At 61.3% G+C, this 22,773-nt stretch overlaps 1 protein-coding gene and 6 non-coding genes across 7 annotated transcripts in view; 4 read left to right on the top strand and 3 right to left on the bottom strand.

Moving 5' to 3' along the window:
- Positions 1–2,122: 2,122 nt before the first annotated feature.
- TRNAG-GCC (transfer RNA glycine (anticodon GCC)) lies at positions 2,123–2,193 on the top strand. Its single transcript has one exon. It is a non-coding gene; the product is annotated as a tRNA-Gly (tRNA).
- Positions 2,194–6,566: 4,373 nt separating this feature from the next.
- The window catches only part of VAC14 (VAC14 component of PIKFYVE complex), a 50,198-nt gene continuing 33,991 nt past the window's right edge, over positions 6,567–22,773 (top strand). The window contains exons 1-10 of the mRNA XM_004600540.2: positions 6,567–6,961; positions 15,611–15,761; positions 15,846–16,013; positions 16,586–16,648; positions 16,840–16,947; positions 17,195–17,304; positions 17,513–17,619; positions 18,230–18,364; positions 18,669–18,821; positions 22,171–22,234. Of these exons, the coding sequence (XP_004600597.1) occupies positions 6,858–6,961; positions 15,611–15,761; positions 15,846–16,013; positions 16,586–16,648; positions 16,840–16,947; positions 17,195–17,304; positions 17,513–17,619; positions 18,230–18,364; positions 18,669–18,821; positions 22,171–22,234 (1,163 nt within the window). The 5' untranslated portion in view covers positions 6,567–6,857. The remainder of the gene's footprint in view (positions 6,962–15,610; positions 15,762–15,845; positions 16,014–16,585; positions 16,649–16,839; positions 16,948–17,194; positions 17,305–17,512; positions 17,620–18,229; positions 18,365–18,668; positions 18,822–22,170; positions 22,235–22,773) is intronic.
- On the bottom strand, positions 13,399–13,469 carry TRNAG-GCC (transfer RNA glycine (anticodon GCC)). The gene has a single exon. It is a non-coding gene; the product is annotated as a tRNA-Gly (tRNA).
- TRNAG-GCC (transfer RNA glycine (anticodon GCC)) lies at positions 13,995–14,065 on the bottom strand. The gene has a single exon. It is a non-coding gene; the product is annotated as a tRNA-Gly (tRNA).
- Positions 19,135–19,205, bottom strand: TRNAG-GCC (transfer RNA glycine (anticodon GCC)). The gene has a single exon. It is a non-coding gene; the product is annotated as a tRNA-Gly (tRNA).
- Positions 19,930–20,000, top strand: TRNAG-GCC (transfer RNA glycine (anticodon GCC)). Its single transcript has one exon. It is a non-coding gene; the product is annotated as a tRNA-Gly (tRNA).
- TRNAG-GCC (transfer RNA glycine (anticodon GCC)) lies at positions 20,633–20,703 on the top strand. The gene has a single exon. It is a non-coding gene; the product is annotated as a tRNA-Gly (tRNA).

Raw genomic sequence — 22,773 nt, 5'->3', positions numbered from 1 at the left:
GGTTCTTGGGGAGCCACATAGATGATGAGTGCAGAGGAGTGGGCGTGTGCAACGGCCAACCAGGAAGCATCTCCTGCCTAGTCATCCCCCTTATGTGTGTCCCCACTCCCCCTAATTCATGACTGTTGAAACCAAGACCCAGCTGTGACTGTACTTGCAGATTAGGCCGAGAAGGAAGATCATTCCTGTTAAAGGGGTTCAGAAGGGCGCAGCCCTGAGCCAAGGGATCGGCAGAGTTTTGGCAAGTTTCTCTACTGCAGTGCAGACAGATGAGTGCCCTGAGCGGCTGTAAACCACCTCGGCGGAGCAGCTCACCCCAGGCACTGCCCCTCAGGAGAGGTAGAAACCAAGTGAAGGGGCACTGCAAACTTTCAAATGCCACAGATCACCCAGGGGGCAGGTCCAAGTGCCCATTCACACGTGTGGGAAGGGACGTTCTTGTCCTAACAGGCTCCCCATGAACCTGCTGGCTGGCCTCCTGGCCACAGCTGGAGGAGCAAAGGCCTTGGGCACAGCGTTCCTTCCCAGCAAAGTGACTGATCCTTGGCTCTGTCAGATGCTGCCAGGCTTCGTGCTGAGGATAAACACACAGGCCCCTACTCTCAGGGGCCCCACAGTTCTGCGGTCCAGGGAATTCTCTGGATTACACAAACCAAGGACAGTGCTGACAGAGTCCCTCTGATCTCACTCTCAGGAGGAGCCTGAATGGGGGCACACGGCCTGGTGGTGCTGGACACACGAGTCTCAGGCCGAGGAAACAGTTGATGATGGTCAATGGCCTCAAGTCGGTAATACCCAGGGACGTGGGGCCACCCGTCATGAGACTTGCTAGCACAAGGGAGCAGCGGCAGAGACAGGTGGAGCTGGATCGGGAGTCGGCAGGTAAACTCTCGCGACAGCTCCTTTCTGACAGGTTGCGCCACACAATCGTTGGAGCACATGCAAAACTGTTTTGTATGTAGAGGTCGAGGTTCAGTCCTCACACTGCACGGTTCCCTGAGCATAGGGGAATGACCCATGAGCACAGAGTTGGGAGTAGCCTCTGAGCACTTCTCGGTGTGCCCCTACCCACCCCAATAATCCCAATGAAACCTTTGCCAACACAATCTGATGTCGAAGCTTCTGAAGGGGAGGCTCACCTCACTCAAACGCAAACTTCCCTTTGAAAATGGAAGAAAAACTTACACCATCTAAGATGTAGGTTCTCAGCTGGGGCGACCTGGTACCTTCCAGGGCCATCTGGCAATGCTTTGAGACTCTATTGATGATGAGAACTGATAGGGTGCTGCAAACACCTAGTGGGTGGAGACCAGGGGCTCCTGGGAATACTACGCTGCCAGGGACAGCCCCCCACAAATAAGAATGGCCAATCCCCAAATGCCAACAGAGCTCAGGTTAAGAAATGCTGGGTCAGGGAATCTACCCAAGGCCAGAGAATCGTGTTACCCCACAGACTAGGTCAGCGCCGTCTAATATAGCACCTGCCACTGGTGATGGAAATGCCCTGAGGTCCGTGAACCACACAGGGCAGCTGAGGGTCACAAGGAATGATCGAACACAAGAATAGAGATGGCACAATGGAAATGGAATCATTGGTTGCTTACTTACTAATTTACAGGTAAACAGCCATCACACTGGACAAGGCAGAGCTATGCCACACATTTACTAACTTCAAGGCTGGCTGCCCACCCAGTTCCACTCCCCAATTCTTTCGAGTCTTCTGAAATCCCCCAACCACTTGGCTTCAGGAGAGGGGGATCGTGCGGGTGGCCCTGCTGCAGGCACCTGCCCGCGCCGTGGGCCGTGTCCCGAGGACAGTCCAGGGCGGCAGAGGCACCTTTCTGTGGTGACGGTCCGAGAGGCTGGGGGGCTGCACCCGCATGTCAGAGGGACGCTTCCCACGGGCTTGGCTCCTAAGCACAGACGTGGGGACAGAGGGGCTCCGGGCAGGCGTCCCTGTCCCTGCCCTGGGACGGCTCCAGAGCCTGAGGCGCAGCAGGGTGGTGCGACATCACTGAACTGCACAAACCAGCCAGGCGAGGCCCAGGATCTTCTAGAACTCCCTGATGATGACGGGGACAGCACCCGGACAAGAAGTGACAAATGGGCCAGCGGTGACTGTGCATTGGTGGTTCAGTGGTAGAATTCTCGCCTGCCACGCGGGAGGCCCGGGTTCGATTCCCGGCCAATGCAACTGCTTTTTTGCCTCCCCCTGGCTCAGTTCCCCTCAAAGGCCCCCCCTTCCCCCCGACTGCTAGGAGGGAGCCCGGTCCTCTGCCATCCCCCAGGACCACCAGACACCAGGAGAGGCACTCAGGCTGTGGGACAAGCACCCTGCACGGAGGTCAGCGTGGAGGTCTACTTCGAGCCCAGCCGCCTGGGGGAGACCAAGGGCCTCCTGCAGCTGACCTCGCTCTTGGGCGGGGAGTACGTCATCCCCCTCTTCGGCGTGGCCCTGCCCCCCAAGCCCCAGGGCCCCTTCCTGATCCGCGCGGGCTACAACATCCTCATCCCCTTCAAGAACATCTTCTACCAACCCGTGACCTTCTCCTTCGCCGTGGAGCACCCCGCCTTCTCCATCCGCGCCGTCGAGTTCATGCGCCCGAAGAAGATCAACAACATCGCCATCTCCTTCGAGGGCAACCCCTCGGGCAGCAAGGTCCCCATCACCAGCAAGCTGATCGTGTCGTGCCCCCCGAGCGAGAGCAACGAGACGGGCGTGCAGTGGGTGTACTACCTGAAGGGCATCACGCCCTAGGGCGCCCCCACCCAGGGTCCCTCATCTGCCATGTGTCCTCCCAGTAAACTTGTTTAACCACCAAACAGGGCAGCGCTCTGCATTGAGCTTCCCGGTCCACCCCCAAGGTGCCTGTCCTCGGTCTGTCTGTGACACGGGATCCCCCTCGCATACCACATAGTCCCGGTGGGGTGTTGTGGGGGGCTGGAAGGGCCCAAGACACTGCCCTGTTCTGACTCCAGGTTGGATTTCTGCTCACATACTCGAAAAGCCGATTAAGTCCCCCTTTTCCCAGCGACCACCAGACGGCAGTAAGGGAAACCGGGCACCTGCCTAGCACCTCCCTCCTCTGAACCCCAGACAGTCTGACACACGGACAACCCTGCTCCCCAACCCCTCGCTGAGAATCACCCCGTTCTACCCAGAGACGCTTCCCCTCCGCCAGATAGGCCGGGAGGCTGGTGGACCTGTTTTAAGAAAACCCAAACAGCAGTGACCAGAGCCAAAATCCAGCGGGAGGGCGTCTGCCTTGCACGTGGCCAAGTTAGGTTCCATCCCCGGCACCACATGGGGTCTCCCCAGCACCCCTACCCCTGCCCTCCTGCTTAAGGGCAGCACCATGCAAGCTCCGCAGGAGGCAGGGTGGGGTGGGGAGGGGGCACAGCCCAGCCCAGCCCCTCACCCTCACCCTGGCCTTCGGAGTGAAGGTTGCTTGGGACTGGCTTAGGGTCTGCACACGCGCCCACACGCCCCTATGACCGAGACTCCCCCTGCTTCCACGTCCCCCATCCCTACCCTCCCTGGTAGAGAGGGAGGAGGCCTGGGAGAACACAGCTCTAAGAAGTGAGCTCCCAGGGGTCCGGGGCCAGCAGCAGAACCTGGACACACCAGGTCAGAAACTCTGGGGGCTGCGCCACGATTGCCTGAACACCCCCTGAGCGGCGAGAGCACTTTCCTAACAGCCCCTTCTCATTTTCTGCATCTCCGGCACCAAAGGAACTTTTTCTGGATAAGGGTCACAGGCGGGAGAGCTAGGGGCAGGGCCAGCATGCAGCGACCCCCCCCCCCCCAATGCTTCGGCAGGGTCTCCCTATTGCTAGGTTTGTGCTCTCACCTAACCCTTGAGCTGTCACCCTAGCCCCAAAGTAAGCGTTTCCTGTTTGCAAGACCATCCATTGGGGTCACCGCAGGGATGCTGTTCAGAAGGGAAGTGACCGGCAGCTTAAACCCCGGACAGGGCTGAGAGGCCTCAGACAGCTCAGCAGCACCCTGGGAGGTGACACTGTCCATACCCACCCCCAGAGGGTCTGCTTTCGTCAGTTTGATTTTTTGTGGAGTATTTGAGGGGGTGATCACACCCAGCAGTACTGGGGGCCACTCCTGGCCCTGTGCTCAGGAATTACTCCTGGTGCAGTGCTCAGGGGACCATAGGCAGTGACGGGGACAGACTGGACCCTGCCCTCTCTCTGGCCCTGGCTTTAAAATTTTGGAGCCTCTAGAATTCACATCTGCCGGAGCCCCCTGGGATCAGCCCCGCTAGGCATGTAGGCCCCCTTGCCTCTGCTGTCCTGGGCAGTGATCAGGATGGCAGGCTCCCCAGTGTGAGGCTTCCCCAGCCTTTCCCAGGGCTGGTCCACCCAGTGGCTCCATAATGTCCCCAGGGGACATGTGCGTTGGCCCCACCCACAGCATCAACCTGCTAAACTCCCATCTCCACCTCCTGCTGCTGGCCTGGTCGCTGAGCTGGACCTTTCCAGAGAGTTTTCTCCCACCTCTCACTTGCCATCTGGGGTGGCAAGTGAGTCCCAGGTCATCATCTTCCAACGGGGCCCAGGGAGGAGGGTCGGAAGGCTGGACATGAGGCCCCGAGTTGCACCCACCCTCCACAGACACCTTACACAGCCTGGCCCTGATAGCCTGGTGTCACAGACTCTGAAACCCTCAGACCTGCACCCAGGATGAGTCTTTCCCTCTGGAGCTGGCCTTAGGCCTTCAAGCACTATTGGGGAGAAGTTTAACAGGGGAGAAGGGGGGGGGCACCCCTTCACTTTTAAGCCCAGCATGGTAAGTGGCCCTGAGAGCTGAGAAGGCCAGGGAGATGCTCAAAGGCCAGGAGCGCGTGCTCTGTAGGGAAGCTGGGCTGGGTTCCTGGCATCACATGTCCCCAGCAACATCGGAGATGACAAGCCCCCAGAATAAAATACTGAAGAAGAGAGTCGGCTCAACACCAGCAGGCTACACTCGGGACATGCAGAGGATCCCCCTTCCTCGGGGAGCCACACAGACACCCACACACACTCTTGGGCGTCGGCACTCTGGCACATGATTCCAGCGAATCCCACCCCCCACTGGCTGCTGCGTCTCCCCCTCTGTCGTAGCCTGCAAAGTGCCGATAGGGGAAGCTCCCCAAAGCCACTGAGTCCAGAGCCCAAGTGCTCTCAGGCCCAGAGGGAGCCTCAGAGAGAAGCATAGTGTTCCATCACCAGGACGAGCGGCCGCCCAGTCCCTACCCTCGGGTGGATCTCTTTCCAAAATGACTTGTGATGGGGTCCATCTCTTCTCCTGACTGTGGTTCTCGGGTCCCTCTGGCCTCACAGAGGCCACAAAATTGTTTCCTATTTATAAACTCAGCCCTGCAGTGCTCCACGGGCTGGGGGCAGTGAGGGAGGCTTGCTGAGAGGCACTTCTGGAAGGAAAAGCAGAGCAGAGCCATAGTCTGTGGCACCGGGGCAGGAGGAGAAACGGTCATGCGATGCATCTTTGGAGATGAGCTAAGTCCCCCCCAGTTTTCAGCTTGTCAGTGCATCCACCTTCATTCATCAGATTGTGTTGGCAAAGGTTTCACTGGGATTAGTTGGGTGGGTAGGGGAACACCTAGAAGGGCTCAGAGGCTACTCCCAACTCTGTGCCTGTGGGTCGTTACTGGCGATGCTCAGGGTACCATGCATTGCAGAGGAGCAAACAGTGGCCTCTACACACAAAACTGTTTTGCATGTGCTCCAATGATTGTGTGGCCCAGCAAGGGTCAGCCAGCAATGAAAGCCCCACCAGGTGGAGCCAGAGAGAGGACAGTAAGTAGGGCGCTCACCTTGCATGCAGCCAATCCGGGTTTGATCCCCATCATCCCACATGGTCCACTTCGTTATGCTCCAGATCATTCCTAGTTGTGCTCTAGACCTTATGGAGCGCTGGGGATTGAAAGGGAGTTGGGCAAACCAGGTGGCAAACCAGAAAAATCCCCTTCCTGGATTTTTCTCTCTCCTGCCCAACCAGCGCTGATTTCAACTGAGGATCCATTTGAACATCTTGGACAAATGTGTAACGCTTCAAACCCATGGTTTTAGGCACTAGCAAGGCAAATGGAAGAATGTAAGAGTTTTTTATAGAGCTGATTAGAGGAAAAAATATTAAGAGATAGTACTAGAGGCTAGGCCGTGGCAAAGATCTAATTATGTGATGTTAATCCAATTTGGGAAACAGAAGAGGCCAAATCCATGACTAAGTAATGTGAACAGTGGGATCGGTAAGCCGGGAACAAATTACACAAAGTGAATCCCGACGTCACTTAATTCTCACGGAGGCCCTCCCGAAGCCTACCAGGTGCCAAGGCGACCACCTGCGGGGATACACACTCCAAAGGGCACGTGTCTAAGCCGCCTCGGGGTCTAGGGAAGGATGGGGCGGCGGGAGGAGTGAGGGGGCGGGGCCTCTAGGGGTGGGGTCGAGGCGTGCCCAACCCGCCTGCGGTCCGCGTGTGGGCGTGGCTAGAGGGGGCGTGGCTGGAGGGGGCCGGCCCCCGCAGCGGAAGGCGGAAGCCGCGGCGGCGTCACATGATCCGAGTAACATGGCCGCTGCCCCTTGAGCACCGCAGGCGCCGGGCGGGAGTGGGAAGCGCGAGCCGTTAGGCGGCAGGGACAGGTGCGCGGGGGCGGCGGCCCGGGCCCGGGTTCGGAGGCGGCGCGCGGAGGCTGAGTGGAGCAGGCCGGCCGGGAACGTGGTGGTCCATGAGCCGGCGCCGCGGGCAGCGCCGAGCCGCCGACCTCCCTGGCCCCGGCGCTCCCGGCTTCGCCGCGGGCTGAGGAGTCGCGGGGCTCCGGGGAGCTCCCCGCGGGCTGCCACCATGAACCCCGAGAAGGACTTCGCGCCGCTCACGCCCAACATCGTGCGCGCCCTCAATGACAAGCTCTACGAGAAGCGGAAGGTGGCCGCGCTGGAGATCGAGAAGTAAGCACCTGAGCGGGGCGGGGGGTGCCGCGCGCCAGCGGCCGCGTGGGAACGGGACCCCGCTCGCCTGCCCGGCTTCAGCCCCTTAGCGCAGTGCTCAAGAGCAGGACCTTTGGAGATGACATCTGGGGGAGCCAGCTTTGCCCCCTGACCCGCTGTGTGATTTGGGCCAGGTTCTTCCATCTGATGCCCCAAAGGGCTGCAGGAAGAACGAACATACGGTGTTGAGCTTAGTTAAGTAGCCGGCACGTGGTACGAGCTCGCCGAGATCTACGGCAGACCCAGTAAATCTGAGCCTTTCCTCCAGATGAGAAATAGAGAGGGAGAGAATTGCTAATGAGAATGAGCCACATCGTCCCGTATCCAGTTTCCCTAATGTGAAAGGGATTGTTGGGTGACCCCGTGGAAAAACAAGATCTGAAACCTCGAGATCTGTTGGCACAGAGCCTTGGCCTTTTTTGCCCTTTCTCCATCCTGTCTCCCTTCAGGGCAAGTGAAAGTGGGATTAATTGGACCGTTCTAGCTTCTACAGCCTAATAGTGTGTATGTGTAACAAGGATCTGATATTTTGTTTCTCGGTGTAAAAAAAAAAAAAAAAAACACCAAGGTGTTTGCCTGGGTTTTGTTATTTGCTATTATTCGACTCTTTTCCCCAACCAGTTCTCATAGATAAAGCCAAGTGGTTGGGGGATTTCAGAAGACTCGAAAGAATTGGGGAGTGGAACTGGGTGGACAGCCAGCCTTGAAGTCAGTAAATGTGTGGCATAGCTCTGCCTTGTCCAGTGTGATGGCTGTTTACCTGTAAATTAGTAAGTAAGCAACCAATGATTCCATTTCCATTGTGCCATCTCTATTCTTGTGTTCGATCATTCCTTGTGACCCTCAGCTGCCCTGTGTGGTTCACGGACCTCAGGGCATTTCCATCACCAGTGGCAGGTGCTATATTAGACGGCGCTGACCTAGTCTGTGGGGTAACACGATTCTCTGGCCTTGGGTAGATTCCCTGACCCAGCATTTCTTAACCTGAGCTCTGTTGGCATTTGGGGATTGGCCATTCTTATTTGTGGGGGGCTGTCCCTGGCAGCGTAGTATTCCCAGGAGCCCCTGGTCTCCACCCACTAGGTGTTTGCAGCACCCTATCAGTTCTCATCATCAATAGAGTCTCAAAGCATTGCCAGATGGCCCTGGAAGGTACCAGGTCGCCCCAGCTGAGAACCTACATCTTAGATGGTGTAAGTTTTTCTTCCATTTTCAAAGGGAAGTTTGCGTTTGAGTGAGGTGAGCCTCCCCTTCAGAAGCTTCGACATCAGATTGTGTTGGCAAAGGTTTCATTGGGATTATTGGGGTGGGTAGGGGCACACCGAGAAGTGCTCAGAGGCTACTCCCAACTCTGTGCTCATGGGTCATTCCCCTATGCTCAGGGAACCGTGCAGTGTGAGGACTGAACCTCGACCTCTACATACAAAACAGTTTTGCATGTGCTCCAACGATTGTGTGGCGCAACCTGTCAGAAAGGAGCTGTCGCGAGAGTTTACCTGCCGACTCCCGATCCAGCTCCACCTGTCTCTGCCGCTGCTCCCTTGTGCTAGCAAGTCTCATGACGGGTGGCCCCACGTCCCTGGGTATTACCGACTTGAGGCCATTGACCATCATCAACTGTTTCCTCGGCCTGAGACTCGTGTGTCCAGCACCACCAGGCCGTGTGCCCCCATTCAGGCTCCTCCTGAGAGTGAGATCAGAGGGACTCTGTCAGCACTGTCCTTGGTTTGTGTAATCCAGAGAATTCCCTGGACCGCAGAACTGTGGGGCCCCTGAGAGTAGGGGCCTGTGTGTTTATCCTCAGCACGAAGCCTGGCAGCATCTGACAGAGCCAAGGATCAGTCACTTTGCTGGGAAGGAACGCTGTGCCCAAGGCCTTTGCTCCTCCAGCTGTGGCCAGGAGGCCAGCCAGCAGGTTCATGGGGAGCCTGTTAGGACAAGAACGTCCCTTCCCACACGTGTGAATGGGCACTTGGACCTGCCCCCTGGGTGATCTGTGGCATTTGAAAGTTTGCAGTGCCCCTTCACTTGGTTTCTACCTCTCCTGAGGGGCAGTGCCTGGGGTGAGCTGCTCCGCCGAGGTGGTTTACAGCCGCTCAGGGCACTCATCTGTCTGCACTGCAGTAGAGAAACTTGCCAAAACTCTGCCGATCCCTTGGCTCAGGGCTGCGCCCTTCTGAACCCCTTTAACAGGAATGATCTTCCTTCTCGGCCTAATCTGCAAGTACAGTCACAGCTGGGTCTTGGTTTCAACAGTCATGAATTAGGGGGAGTGGGGACACACATAAGGGGGATGACTAGGCAGGAGATGCTTCCTGGTTGGCCGTTGCACACGCCCACTCCTCTGCACTCATCATCTATGTGGCTCCCCAAGAACCAGCTGGTGTGGCCCCGCTGCAGACAGGAAGCAGATATCCTGGAGGTCAGCCTTCCTACTTTCTGCAGCTGGAACCTGGATTATAAGAATTGAGAGGGTTCAGGGGCTGGAGCAATAGCACAGCGGGGAAAGCATTTTCCTTGCACGCAGCCGACCCAGGTTCGATTCCCAGCATCCCATATGGTCCCCTGAGCACCGCCAGGGGTAATTCCTGAGTGCAGAGCCAGGAGTAACCCCTGTGCATCGCCGGGTGTGACCCAAAAAGCAAAAAAAATAAAAAGAAGAAGAACTGGGAGGGTTCATCTGTCTCAGAGGATTCCTTGGAAATCACAACAAAGGGCTTTCCCCGACAAAAAGGGGATGTATATTTCAGAAAGGAAATGTGTCTTGACCTTCTCCATGGCTCAACATGGCCCTGCTGACTACCACATGCTGACTGACTCTGGGTTTTCCAGAAATCCTCACTCAGCCCAGAGCCCAGGTAGCATGATGTTCCTGTGAGGGACCAAAACTCCCGATGAGAAAGAGGGGCCGGAGTGAAAGCACAGCTGACTCGGGTTCGATCCCCCACATCCCGTGTGGTCCAGTCCCACCAAGAGAACCCCTGAGCATAGAGCCAGGAGTAAGCCCTGAGCACCGCTGGGTTTGGCTCCCCACAGTGAAAGGGGCTAGGACAGAGGGACCAGAGAGATGGCCCAGAGGGCAGGCGTGTGCTTTGCATGTGGCCATAGTGGCTGCAAACCCAGCTCAAATCCTGGCACCACATACAGTCCTGAGCATGGCCATGAGTCACTCGTGAGCACAGGCAAGGAGAGCCCCTGAGCAGGACTGGGTGTCACCCCAGCCCCCCCAGTCTCGAGCGGAACCTGAAGGTGAATGTGCGTGGTCAGACCCTCTGGCCCCATGTGCTATTCTGATGCCGCCATGGGCGCCCGCAGGCCTTGATCTTTGGTCTCTAGCGTGTAGGCAAAGCGGTCAGAGTGGCCATTTCCGGTCTGGTGGGCCGCCCTCTGCAGGGGCTCTTGGACCCAGTCGGGGGTGCTCTGACAGATGTGCTGGAGCCCCCAGCCCTCCACGGTGAGCAGGAACGAGCGTGATGCCCCATCGCCAGCACTCCTGAACTTCGAGCGTGAGATCCAGCAAATGGGGGTCCTCCCCGCACGCACCCCAAGGACTCCAGAGCCCGGGGTGGATGTGTGGCCTGAGCCCCCTGGGTTCGGGCCCCTCAGATCAGATGAGACGTAGCTGCTGCACTTGACCTGGTTCTTTGTTGGGGGATGCTTTGTGTTGTGTGTTTTATACTTTTCAGCCCCCTCACCCAGCGGTGCTCAGGGCATTCCCTGGCTCTCTACTCGGGTCACACCGGGCGGGACGGAGGGAGTGTGCGTGGGGTGGGAGCAGGCCCGGCGGCTGCGTGCACGGAGAGCACCTTGCCCCGCACCGTCTCTGGCCGTGGCTCTTCGGGGGTAGCTCCTTGAAGGAAACATTGTCTCTGAGAATGTGGGCGGACGTGGACGAGACTGCAGCCTGCTCGGCTCTGTACGCGCAGCGGGACCCTCAACAGATGGCTTCATGCAGGGGGTCCAGGCCGGCCGCCCCACGGCCAGAGGCTGGGCCTGGTCTGGCCTGGCTGGGATCACGGGGTGTTGTAAGTTGAGAAGTTTCATGGGGGACGCTCAGACTTCCAAGGAATTGGAGGTGGGGGGCCCAGGGGCCATCTGCCCTGTCCCCAGCTGGGACATGGCTCCTTGGTTCCCCACATCTTGGTGCTCACACCTCTCCTGCGGCCTCTGTGATTGCCTCTGTGGCTGGGGCGCCACAGCCCGTGGTGCAAGCAGGAATGGGCTCTCTCGGGGCCTGTTTCTTCACTGTGTGGAAAGGGCCATGCCCCGGGCCACGTGCAGTGTGATGTCATCCCCGAGACAAGCCTGGGCCTCAGCTCTGCAGACACAGAAAGTGAGTCACCAGGGCCTAGAGAGGGTCTTGGGGGGAGGAGCTCCTGTGACAAGGGGGTCCTATAAGAGGGGCTCCTGTAAGACGGGGCTCCTGTAAAGGGGGCTCCTATAAGAGGGGCTCCTGTAAGAGGGGGGCTCCTGTAGGCCACTCCTGGGTTACTTGCTCTGGTGTGTCATGTGGCCTTTGGCACTTCCCAGAACCCCCCAGTTGTACCAGGTTGGCATGACTCTGGCTCACACATCAGTTTCCTTGGTAACATCCATGTTCAGTGTTTACACCACATGGGGTCACAATGACGCCCCTGATCAGAGTGTGTCCAGGTCTGTTCAGGCTCCGTGGCCGCAGGCTTGCCTCAGGTCTCTGGCCTCAGGCAGAGGTGGCACTTTCCCCATTGGTGGCAGGAGGGGAGGGGAGAAAGAGGAAGGGGAGGAGGGAGGAGAGCAGGACAGGACCAGGAAGGGTGGGAGGCTCCCAGCTCCACAGCCATCACAGATGGCCCGGGGTGTTTGTCCCTCCAAGATATTCAGGCCACAGCCCAAGTCCATGGAAGTTCCCGGGCGGAACAGGACACGGGCTCTGTCGTCCCCCTGCCTGGAACCAGCCCCAGGCTCAGAGCTTGACTTTGCTCAGAGACTGTGACAGGCGGGCATGTGCAGGGCCCCATGGGTGTGTGCGGGGGTTGGGGTGGGGGTCTGTGTGGGGCCCAGTGTGTGGGGGCGGGGGAGGGGCAGCCTGTGCAGGGCCAAGTGAGCCCGTGTGGGGCCCAGTGAGCAGTGGGGGGGTGGGGGTGGGGGGAGTGTATCCTCACATCTTCTGTAAAGACAGTGAAACAGTGAAGGTTGTTGTCTGTCACCATAAGCCCTTGTGGCCACCTCCTCCACGATCACAGAAATCTCCACCACCGGGTGGCTGGGCTCTTGCGTGGCCCTTGCCATGTGGCACAAGGGTGCAGGAGCAAAGGCTGCGGTGACTTTGGGGTCGCAGCACCAAACTCCTCTTACAGTTGCCATTGGGCCATGACACAGAGCAGTGGCCCACCTCAGGGACACTCAGGCCTGGGGGTTTCTGCCTTCATGGAGTGGGGGGAGGGGCGAGGCTGCCTCTGACGGGACTGGGGGTTCCCGGCCTCCTCTGATGGGGCTGGGGGTTCCCGCTCCTCTGACAGGACAGGGGGTCCCCGCTCCTCCCACAGGACTGGGGATTCCCGCCCCTCTGACAGGACTGGGGGTTTCTGTTCCCCTCAGGTGGGGCCTGAGGTTCCTGAGCTGACCCTGTTGTGGAGGGAGCAGAGGGAAGGTCGGGGCTTCAAACCCCCGCGACCGTGGGACGGGGCTTGTTCCCTGGGGTGGTTCCAGTTTTGGGTGAGGGCCTGGTCAGCTCCACGGGAGGTGCATGTGCTGGGGAACAACCGACCCCCCCCCACCCCTCAGATCTTCATGCTGAGAAGGTGGCAATGACCGGTTCTGTGGTGGCCTTGGAGCCCCTGGTCCTACTACTCCCTTGGTCTGGCTGCCTCACCCTACATGGCTTCGGAACGAACTCCTACACACCCCTCAGCATCCCTCTGGCACGCCCCCTTCATGAGCACCCTGGCCGCCATCCCTGTTGCCCTGCCCGCCAAGCTGTTGTCACTGCTTTGCACAAAGTGCTGGGCCTGCCACCTTCGCTCCCACTGAGACCCCCTCAGGGACAGGGACTGGGCCCCGTGCCTACTCTTGCCGGCGGGTGGGACTGTCTGACCTGAGACGTGGTACGTGGGGACAGCCATGCTGCGGCTGCCTCTGAAGTGCCTTCAGTGCTGACCAGGCTTGTCCCAGACGGGAACTTGGTCCCACAGCGCTAGGGTTCCCGGGAGGAGGAACACTGTGTGACTGGCGTGTCCCCACCTCCCGGTCTCCTCAGGAACGAGGAGACTCAGGGTCTGTGCCTATGGAAATTGGGGGACTGAACCTTTCTCACCAAAGGTCTGTAAAGGTCCAGATTAGACACAGGATGTTTCCCTTTCCAAGCTTTTGGGCAGCCTGAGATGTCAGGGTCAGTCTGGCTTTGAAAAAAGTTCTGCTGTTGCATTGGCCGGGAATCGAACCCGGGCCTCCCGCGTGGCAGGCGAGAATTCTACCACTGAACCACCAATGCTGCTGCTGCGGGAGGGTGTGAACGGCTCCCTTTCAGCCCAGTCCTGCCCAGGTCTGTGCTGATTCACAGGAGAGGGACTGGCCAAGCTGCCACCGCGGGCAGGGGAGGGATGCGAGAGAAGGGAGCAGAGAGAGACGCGAGGTTGCCGGGGGACCTCAGGACAGGGAGGGATGAAGGCCAGGCCTGCGCTTGGCAGGAGCAGTGGCAGGAAGCATGTTGGGACTCGGGGCCGCTTCCTCCCCTCTGCTGTGTGGGTCCTCCCCGCACACCCGCACGTGTGAGCTGAACTGTGTCCGTCCACGGGTGTCACCCCAGCTTGCTTCCCGGGACTGTCCGGGGCTGAGGCACCTCACGCGTCCCCTTCCCAGTGAAAGGTGCAGGGGGCTTGTCCCACAGCCTGAGTGCCTCTCCAGGTGTCTCGTGGTCCTGGGGGATGGCAGAGGACCGGGCTCCCTCCTAGCAGTCGGGGGGCGGGGGGGGGGGGCCTTTGAGGGGAACTGAGCCAGGGGGAGGCAAAAAAGCAGTTGCATTGGCCGGGAATCGAACCCGGGCCTCCCGCGTGGCAGGCGAGAATTCTACCACTGAACCACCAATGCACAGTCACTGCTGGCCCATTTGTCACTTCTTGTCTGGGTGCTGCCCCCGTCATCATCAGGGAGTTCTAGAAGATCCTGGGCCTCGCCTGGCTGGTTTGTGCAGTTCAGTGATGTCGTACCACCCTGCTGCGCCTCAGGCTCTGGAGCCGTCCCAGGGCAGGGACAGGGACGCCTGCCCGGAGCCCCTCTGTCCCCACGTCTGTGCTTAGGAGCCAAGCCCGTGGGAAGCGTCCCTCTGACATGCGGGCGCAGCCCCCCAGCCTCTCGGACCGTCACCACAGAAAGGTGCCTCTTCCGCCTTGGACTGTCCTCGGGACACGGCCCACGGCGCGGCCCACGGCACGGGCAGGTGCCTGCAGCAGGGCCACCCGCACGGTCCCCCTCTCCTGAAGCGCCTGTCTCCCCAGTGAGCCCGGGGCTCGGGTCAGGGCCGCGCCTGACCACGATTGGATTCTCCGGGCCCCCACCCCGCCAGGCTGCCCACACCCCTCACGACCCTGCTCCCCTCACCGCCTCCCCACAGCTGCTCCCATCCCACTTCTGAGAGCAGCCCCTGACCAACTGCCCTGCACTCTCCTCACCCGCGACCCTCGAGACCTTCACTCTCCTCACCCACGACCCTCACTCCCCTTACCCGCGACCCTCGCTCTCCTCACCCACGACCCTCACTCTCCTCACCCGTGACCCTTGAGACCCTCACTCTCCTCACCCGAGACCCTCGCTCTCCTCACCCACGACCCTCACTCTCCTCACCCGTGACTCTCGAGACCCTCACTCTCCTCACCTGCGACCCTCACTCTCCTCACCCGCGACCCTCACTCTCCTCACCCGCGACCCTCAAGACCCTCACTCTCTCCCGCAACCCTCACTCTCCTCACCCAAAACCCTCACTCTCCTCACCCGGGACTCTCGCTCTCCTCACCCGCCACCCTCACTCTCCTCACCCGCGACCCTTACTGTCCTCACCCGCGACCCTTACTGTCCTCACCCGCGACCCTTACCTGGCAAAAGTCCAGCTGTGCCTGTGGGGTCGTTCCTGTGATAGCGCTGCTTGTGGCAAAGAGGGGCCCGCTGGGCTCCGAAGCCGAGACTGGGCTCTGAGCCGAGGGGCTCCCTTGCTCTCCTCCTCCCTCAGGGTCCCACCTCGGCCCCCCTTCCTCCCTTCTTCAGTTTTCCAGTCCTCTGAGAAAGTCCCCCCGCCGCCTCCCTCTGCAGCCAGTTTTTGCCCCCACCCAGCCAGTGGTCCCGCTGGGGGTCCTCACAGGAGCACCTCAAAGGTCGCCTTTCCCGTGGCTTCCCGGTCTTTGGGGGGTGGCCTTTCTCGCCTGGGGGCCTTCCGCCATGCGGCACCGGGTGTGTTCACGGGGGCCCCCCCGCGGCTGACACTGTTGCTGGAAATCACAGACCCAGGTCCTGTGCCGGCTGAAGGCAGGTGGGGCGCGTGGAAACGGGTGAGCAGGCATCTGGGACCCCCCGCTGGGACTCCCCAGGAATGAGCAGCCCCCACCCCCCGAGCCCCCTGACACCCCGCTTCCCCCTCTCCAGGCTGGTCCGGGAGTTCGTGGCCCAGAACAATGCGCTGCAGATCAAGCACGTGATCCAGACCCTGTCGCAGGAGTTCGCGCTGTCCCAGCACCCCCACAGCCGCAAGGGGGGCCTCATCGGCCTGGCCGCCTGCTCCATCGCGCTGGGCAAGGTGCGCACCGGGGCGCCCAGCCCGCCCGAGCCCCCGGCCCAGGGCCGGGTCCGCGGGGGCTGAGCCGCTTCCCCTGGCCCGCAGGACTCGGAGCTGTACCTGAAGGAGCTGGTGGAGCCGGTGCTGACGTGCCTGGGGGACTCGGACAGCCGCCTGCGCTACTACGCCTGCGAGGCGCTCTACAACATCGTCAAGGTGGCGCGCGGCGCCGTGCTGCCGCACTTCAACGTGCTCTTCGACGGGCTCAGCAAGGTGCACCCCGGTCCCAGGCCGCGCGCCCCTCTGCCCCCAGCGCCCTGCTCCCGGCACCCAGGCCCCGGGCACGCCCGCCCCGCTCTTCTCGCACCTTCTTGCTCGGGTTTTCGTCTGCTCTCCGTCCCCTCCTATCCGGTTCTTTGGGTGACGGGGTCAGTCCCCCACGGGAGGGAAGCGGGGGACTTGGGAGCACTCGCCCCCTCCCTCAGAGCCATCCTGAGGAACAGCCGACCCCCGACCCTGAGCCTTTCGGGGCCTCACGTGGCCCCCCAGCTGGCCTCATTGCCCCCGAGCCCCGAGAGCAGAAAGGATGCCCCCCAGTGTCCAGATTGAGAGCCCCCAAGGCAGGCCAGTGGCTGGGTCCCGGCGTCCCTGAGCAGGTGGGGGACAGAGGCTGCTCTTGTTCTGCCCAGGTGCCCTCAGCGCCTCCCAAACCCCCACCCCTCACCAGAGCCTCTGCTCAGCTTCCCGAGACCCCCACACACCCGGGCTGGGGGTCCACGCTGGGCGCCTTCCTCATGTGCTGACTGTGACGGTCACGCCGTGTTCCCGGCTCTGTGCCTCCGTAGCTGGCTGCCGACCCAGACCCCAACGTGAAGAGCGGATCGGAGCTTCTGGACCGGCTGCTGAAGGTACCGGCCTCCCCCCTGCACGGCCCGGCCAGTCCTCCTCCCCGCCCATGGCCCAGGCAGAGTTGCGGGGGGTGGAGTATGCACCCCCTGCCCCCACTGCCCTGGCCGGCAAGAGGGGGCTGCCCCCTCCCCGACAACTCTGCCCTGTCCACGGTGGCCCGGGGGCAGCTGTGTCTGTGCACGCTCTGCAGGACATCGTGACGGAGAGTAGCAAGTTTGACCTGGTGGGCTTCATCCCCCTGCTGCGGGAGCGGGTCTACTCCAACAACCAGTACGCGCGGCAGTTCATCATCTCTTGGGTGAGCCACTGCCCCGTGCCCGGCTCCCTGCGGGTGGCTGCTGGGGCCTCCCTGGGGTCCCTCTGGCAGCCAGTACCCCGCCCGTATGTCCCCCAAGCCATCTGCGCCCCCTATGGAGGCCCTGGTGCCTCAGCCCCTCCAGCGGCCCCCTCAGGCGTCCCATCCTTCCAGCCTCCCCTTCCCCTGCGCCTGTGAGTCCTCAGCCCCCGCACCCGGCCCGACGGCCCCTCCTGTGGCCTCCCGACAGATCCAGGTGCTGGAGTCCGTGCCGGACATCAACCTGCTGGACTACCTGCCCGAGATCCTGGACGGACTCTTCCAGATCCTGGGCGACAATGGCAAAGAGATCCGGAAAATGTGAGGGCGCAGGGGCAGCGCACACACAGACCCACCCCAGACAGGAACCCCCTCTTCTCCTGGCCCCGCTGACCCGCACCCCGACTCGGCGCCTCCTCTGGGAGCACCCCTCACCCCGACTCGGTGCCTCCTCTGGGAGCACTCCCTCCTCACCCCGACTTGGCGCCTCCTCTGGGAGCACCCCTCACCCCAGCCTGCGTCTCCGTAGGTGTGAAGTGGTGCTGGGGGAGCTTCTGAAGGAGATCAAGAAGAACCCCTCCAGCGTCAAGTTCGCCGAGATGGCCAACATCCTGGTCATCCACTGCCAGACCACGGGTGAGCGTCCCCTCCCCGCCGCCGCTGTGGCCAGTGTGGCCAGTTGACTGGGCGTGTCGCTGAGGCTGGGTGGGATCACGAGCCGTAGTGGCCATCCTACCGCCAGCCTACTCAGCGCATCCCGCAGCACCCTTGTGGGTCAGTCTCCCGCAGGGCTGCCCAAGCGGATCTGGGGGCACCTGCAGAAAAAAATACCCACGACCCTTCCCCAAATCTGCCATCTTTAAAGAACAAAGCGCCCCTTCCCGCCACACCCAAGGCGACCCCCGGCATCCCCTGGCAGGGGAGACCCTGGGCTCCAGGGCAGCTGGTACTGAACGCGGCCAGGCTGCATCATGTCCCCCGGTAACAGATGGGGGGACTCGGGGCCTCCCTCAGGCCTGACCGTGGGCCCCGTCCCCGGGGCAGCAGGGACGCTGCTCGCTCATCTTGGGCGCCCTCAGCGGGGTTCCAAGGGACACGGCTGTGGGGAGCAAGTCCTAGCCAGGGGCCCCCAAGGCTGGCACCATACCCTGCCGGATGGGGAGTGGGCAGCAGGCTAAGAGAGGGAGGGCGCCTTCGGGGCTGTACCCCGTCCTCCAGCCCGCTCGGACCCCGCTTCCTCCCGCAGACGACCTGATCCAGCTGACGGCCATGTGCTGGATGCGCGAGTTCATCCAGCTGGCTGGCCGGGCCATGCTCCCCTACTCCTCGGGGGTCCTCACCGCCGTGCTGCCCTGCCTGGCCTACGACGACCGCAAGAAAAGTATCCTTGCCCCCGGCGGGGGTTTGGGGACTCCCTTGGGGTCCAGCATGCCCCCAGGGACTAGCATTGACTCCCCAGGTGCACACCCCTCCTGGATGCAGAGATCTGGGGGTCCCAGGCCTTCCCAAAGGGCCCTTCCGGGATCTCCCCACCCACAGGGCACAGGGGGGCTCAGGGTGGGAGAGAGCCAGGAAGGGCCCTCTGGGAAGGAGTCAGCACCTCTCGGGGCGTGGGGGAGACCCTGGCCCCCAGCTCTGAGCTCCCCAGGCCTGTGGCAGGCTGCTCCTTACCTCAGTGCTCACAGGTATCAAAGAAGCAGCCAACGTGTGCAATCAGAGCCTCATGAAGCTGATCACCCCCGAGGACGACGAACCCGATGAGCCCAGGCTAGGGGCACCGAAGCAGGCGGAATCCAACCCCGACGACACCCCTGCAAAGCCAGCGGGGCCAGCCGGTGGTGAGTCACTGCGACTCAGGCCTTGGAGTCCAGCCCAGGGAGGAACTGAGGGGGAGGCGAGACCCAGCATCCTGACCCCGCGGCTTCCCCGAGGCCTTTCTGAATCCTTGTCGGGCTCAGCTGCCAGCGCAGTTGTTCTTGAGATTCGGGGCCCAGTAGGAACACAGGCGGGGGTGTCCCTGAAGCATCACCCAGAAGCTGCTCCCCTCCATCTGGGGGCGAGTCCTGCACACGGGCCCACACACATGCCCACACTCAGGGAAGGCTCACAAAATACAGCTGCGATTCAGGAGCTGCCAAAAAGTCTGGCTGCTGCATTGGCCGGGAATCGAACCCGGGCCTCCCGCGTGGCAGGCGAGAATTCTACCACTGAACCACCAATGCTCCAGCTGAGAGCGGCTCAGCCTCCAGCGGTTTTGCTGCTGAGGCTCCTAGTCTCATGTAGAGATACACACACGGACTCACACACAGACTCATGCATGCAAACGCACACAGCCACAGATTCACGCGTACACATGAACCCACACACATGCACACACGCTCACGTACACAGAGACACAGGCACATGATCTCATACATGCAAACACATGGGCCCACACACACACACAGAGACACAGACACACACGTGCAGACACATGTTTCCATGCACATGGGTCATGCACAGATACACACAGCACGCGGACACAGGCACACGCACAGAAGCACCGCCAGGGGACCCCCTCGACACAGCAGATGAACTCAGCAACGCCCTCTCCCCTCTCGTTGATCCCTAATGGGAAGGGAAGCCGTCACACTGATTAGGGTCTGGAATTTGACCCAGAGTACCTTCTAGAACTCTCTTTTTCCCTGGCACCTCCCGACCGACCAAGGCAGTGATTAGCCAGGGGGCGGGCCACGCTCTCCTCTGCCACATCAGCCTGGACCTGCCCACAGAGGCGAGGAATTTCCAGAGCCTTGCTCCCGGCCCTCCTTTCTGTCTTCAGCTCTGGACAGCATCTAGAAGCTTCCCTGTCGGCCTTGTGGCTGTGGGTGTCAGGTTACAGCCCAGCCTTCAGGACTAGGAGCCTCAGCAGCAAAACCGCTGGAGGCTGAGCCGCTCTCAGCTGGAGCATTGGTGGTTCAGTGGTAGAATTCTCGCCTGCCACGCGGGAGGCCCGGGTTCGATTCCCGGCCAATGCAGCAGCCAGACTTTTTGGCAGCTCCTGAATCGCAGCTGTATTTTGTGAGCCTTCCCTGAGTGTCCTCTTACCTTCCTAGCTTCTGTCTTTTTGTTTGTTTTGTTCTCCTAGAAAACTTGGAAAGTCAAAGATAGCTAGGAAGGGGCCTGTCTCCAACCCCTCTCCCCCGCCGGGCAGCCTGGGAGATCATCCCAGGGCACAGTTCCACACTCCACATTCGGCTGCTTTTGCTTCTTGAAGGGTGCTCCAGGGTGTGGTTTTTGCTTTGTCTGAGGCTGATAAGTCACAGCATGCAGCGTTTTGAATATTTTATGCTGACCTAAAAATGTGTGTCTTAGCTCAGAGTCGGAAAGCAGAGGCTGAGCAGGAGAGAGGGGGGGCGGGCTGACTGCAGGTTCCTCTGACGGATTCATGGGTGCCGAGGGTCACACAGCTTCTGGAGGGGCTGACACTCCCCGGCTGTGCCCCTTTAAACAGTCCCTGTGTGTTAGGAAACTTGCTGCCTCGTGAGTTCTGCCTTTAAACAAGAAGAGCCATTGGCGGCCCCGAGCCCCAGCCCCACCTGCTCCCATGGCCACAAGCAGCCGCCACCCTGTGGTCAAGGCCACGGCACAAGCGCTCATGGCAGCAGCAGCATTGGTGGTTCAGTGGTAGAATTCTCGCCTGCCACGCGGGAGGCCCGGGTTCGATTCCCGGCCAATGCAGCCAACTTCCTTTTTTAGCTCGTCTTGCTGGGCGCTCTCTGGCAGCTTGGCTCCCACTTTACTGCCTCGTAAACAGTCTGTCGCTTCCTGCTGGTTCCCAGGGCCACCAGCGGCTCCTCAGACTCCACCTCTGCCCACTCACAGACACCGCCAGGCTGCCGGGGGCCAGGAGAAGGAGCCGGCCTCAGGCCAGCCGAGTTCACTGGTCAGCTCTCCCCGGACACCCTCTTCCTCTTCCCACTGTGACCCTGGTGCCCACTCAACTCCCCAGACGAAGGCAGGACCCCCACCCTGGTCCCCCTCATCGGGGGTTCCAGCTCTGTGGCGCTGCAAGCCACACACATGGGACTTCCGGCCCTTCCCCACTTGGTGTGCGTGTGTGCACGAGTGTGTGTGTGTGTGTGTGTGTGTGTGTGTGTGTGTGTGTGTGCCTGCGGGGGAGAACAGTGCTGTGTTCCTCCTCTCTCAGGGTTCCTGCTCCCCTCTGGCCCCCTCAGGGGTCGTGGCCTGGATCCCGAGGTCACAGCATGGGCTGCTGACTTCCTGTCTTGCCCCGGGACAGGCCCCCCCAGCCTTGCTCCGCCTCTGCCCCCATGTGTCTGGCCGGTCATGCCTGAACCCGCCACGGTGCAGAGGGGAGTTTCGGGCCCTTCCCAGCCGCGGCAGGTGCCGAGCCCGAGCGTGTCTATAAGGCCTCTCCGCCCACCTGGCCAGGCTCTCGGGCACAGACGGGACCGGTGTGGCAGCTCTGCCCACGTGTGGGCGCTGCAGGGGCGCTGTGACGCTCGTGCAGGCTTCAGAGGTCTGTGCCTTCCCCATTAGTGCTCATCCCCCACACACCTCCACCCGCCCCCCACTTTGGCTCTGGGGTTTTTACTGGAGGGCGAGGCAGACCCATTTGTCCTCGAGGGATACTCCTGGCTCAGCACTTGGGGTCGCGCCCAGGGGACATGCAGTGTGGAGGTGGACCCTTCAAGCTCAGCCCTTAGTGCTCTCTCGAGCCCCTTCCCCCCACTCCCCACTTTTAAGACCTGATTTCTAAGAGGAACAGTCCCTGCTGCTCCCAGATGGGGGCGTGTGTCCCCAGGTGGAGAGCTAACGGGACCAGCCTGTCAGGGTGCTGGGCAGCTTGTTCCGAAGCCTCCAGACTTAGTGCTGCCTGCGGGAAGGGTCATTTGGACATGAGTGTCGTGGGGAATGCCAAGGAGGGCGGGCCAGGGAGGCCGGGCAGGGGTGCCGAGTACAGGGTGTGGCTGAGGCCTTGGGCGCCTGCACCCGCAGCCCCTCATCCCTGCCCTCTTGTCACTGGGCGCGAGTGGCATGCGTCACAGGGCAGGTTGGTTGGCGGCTCTCTGAGGGCCTGTGACATGGGGGGCTCACGGCACGTGAGCTTTGGGGCACGTGCCGGCCTGGACACCCCGGGAGCCCCAGTCCTGAGGATGACCCCCCACGCCCCTCGTTCCCCAGGAGGCCCCGACGGAGCCTGCGAGCCCAGCTTCAGCAGTGACTTCGGCGTCTTCACCCCGACAAGGTGAGTGCCGGGAAGCCTGCCACTCCGGGACGGCGCAGCAGCGGCAGAGGGCAGCTGAGGCGCCTGCAGACATCGCGCCTGGGCCCCTTGGCTTGGTGGGTGGCCCTGCGCTGACCAGGCGCCCCTTGGGAAGGCTGCCTGAGACTAGGGCACACACGCCTCTCCCAGAGCCGTGTCATGGCACCAGCGCCCACCAGGGGGCAGTGCAGGCCCGGCAGCCAGGCCTGGCGACCGTCAGTGCCTGCGGCGGAGAGCATCTTCCCTCGACAGAATGGCCGCCGAGACCTCACGAGCCCCCGCGAGCCCCGATGTGCCCCAGCCCACCACTCCGGTCCCCGTGGGCTGCTCCCCTGACCTGGATCGGGAGGGGGGTTCCTGTGACCCTGCCTTGGGCCCTGGGGTCCCTTGCTCAGGAAGAGGGGCTGCCCCCTCCCCCCTGCCACGCTGAGGTCACTCCTTTAGGTCATCTCATTTCTCCTCAGCCCTGAGGACCCCTGTCAAGGTGTGGGCACGGGCAGACACAGCATGGTCCCGAGCCC

The sequence above is a fragment of the Sorex araneus genome, chromosome 8 (assembly GCF_027595985.1).
Source record: "Sorex araneus isolate mSorAra2 chromosome 8, mSorAra2.pri, whole genome shotgun sequence".
In the NCBI taxonomy this organism is placed as follows: Eukaryota; Metazoa; Chordata; class Mammalia; order Eulipotyphla; family Soricidae; genus Sorex; species Sorex araneus.
Note: the sequence above shows the minus strand (reverse complement) of the source record. Positions and strands in the feature narration are given on the sequence as shown.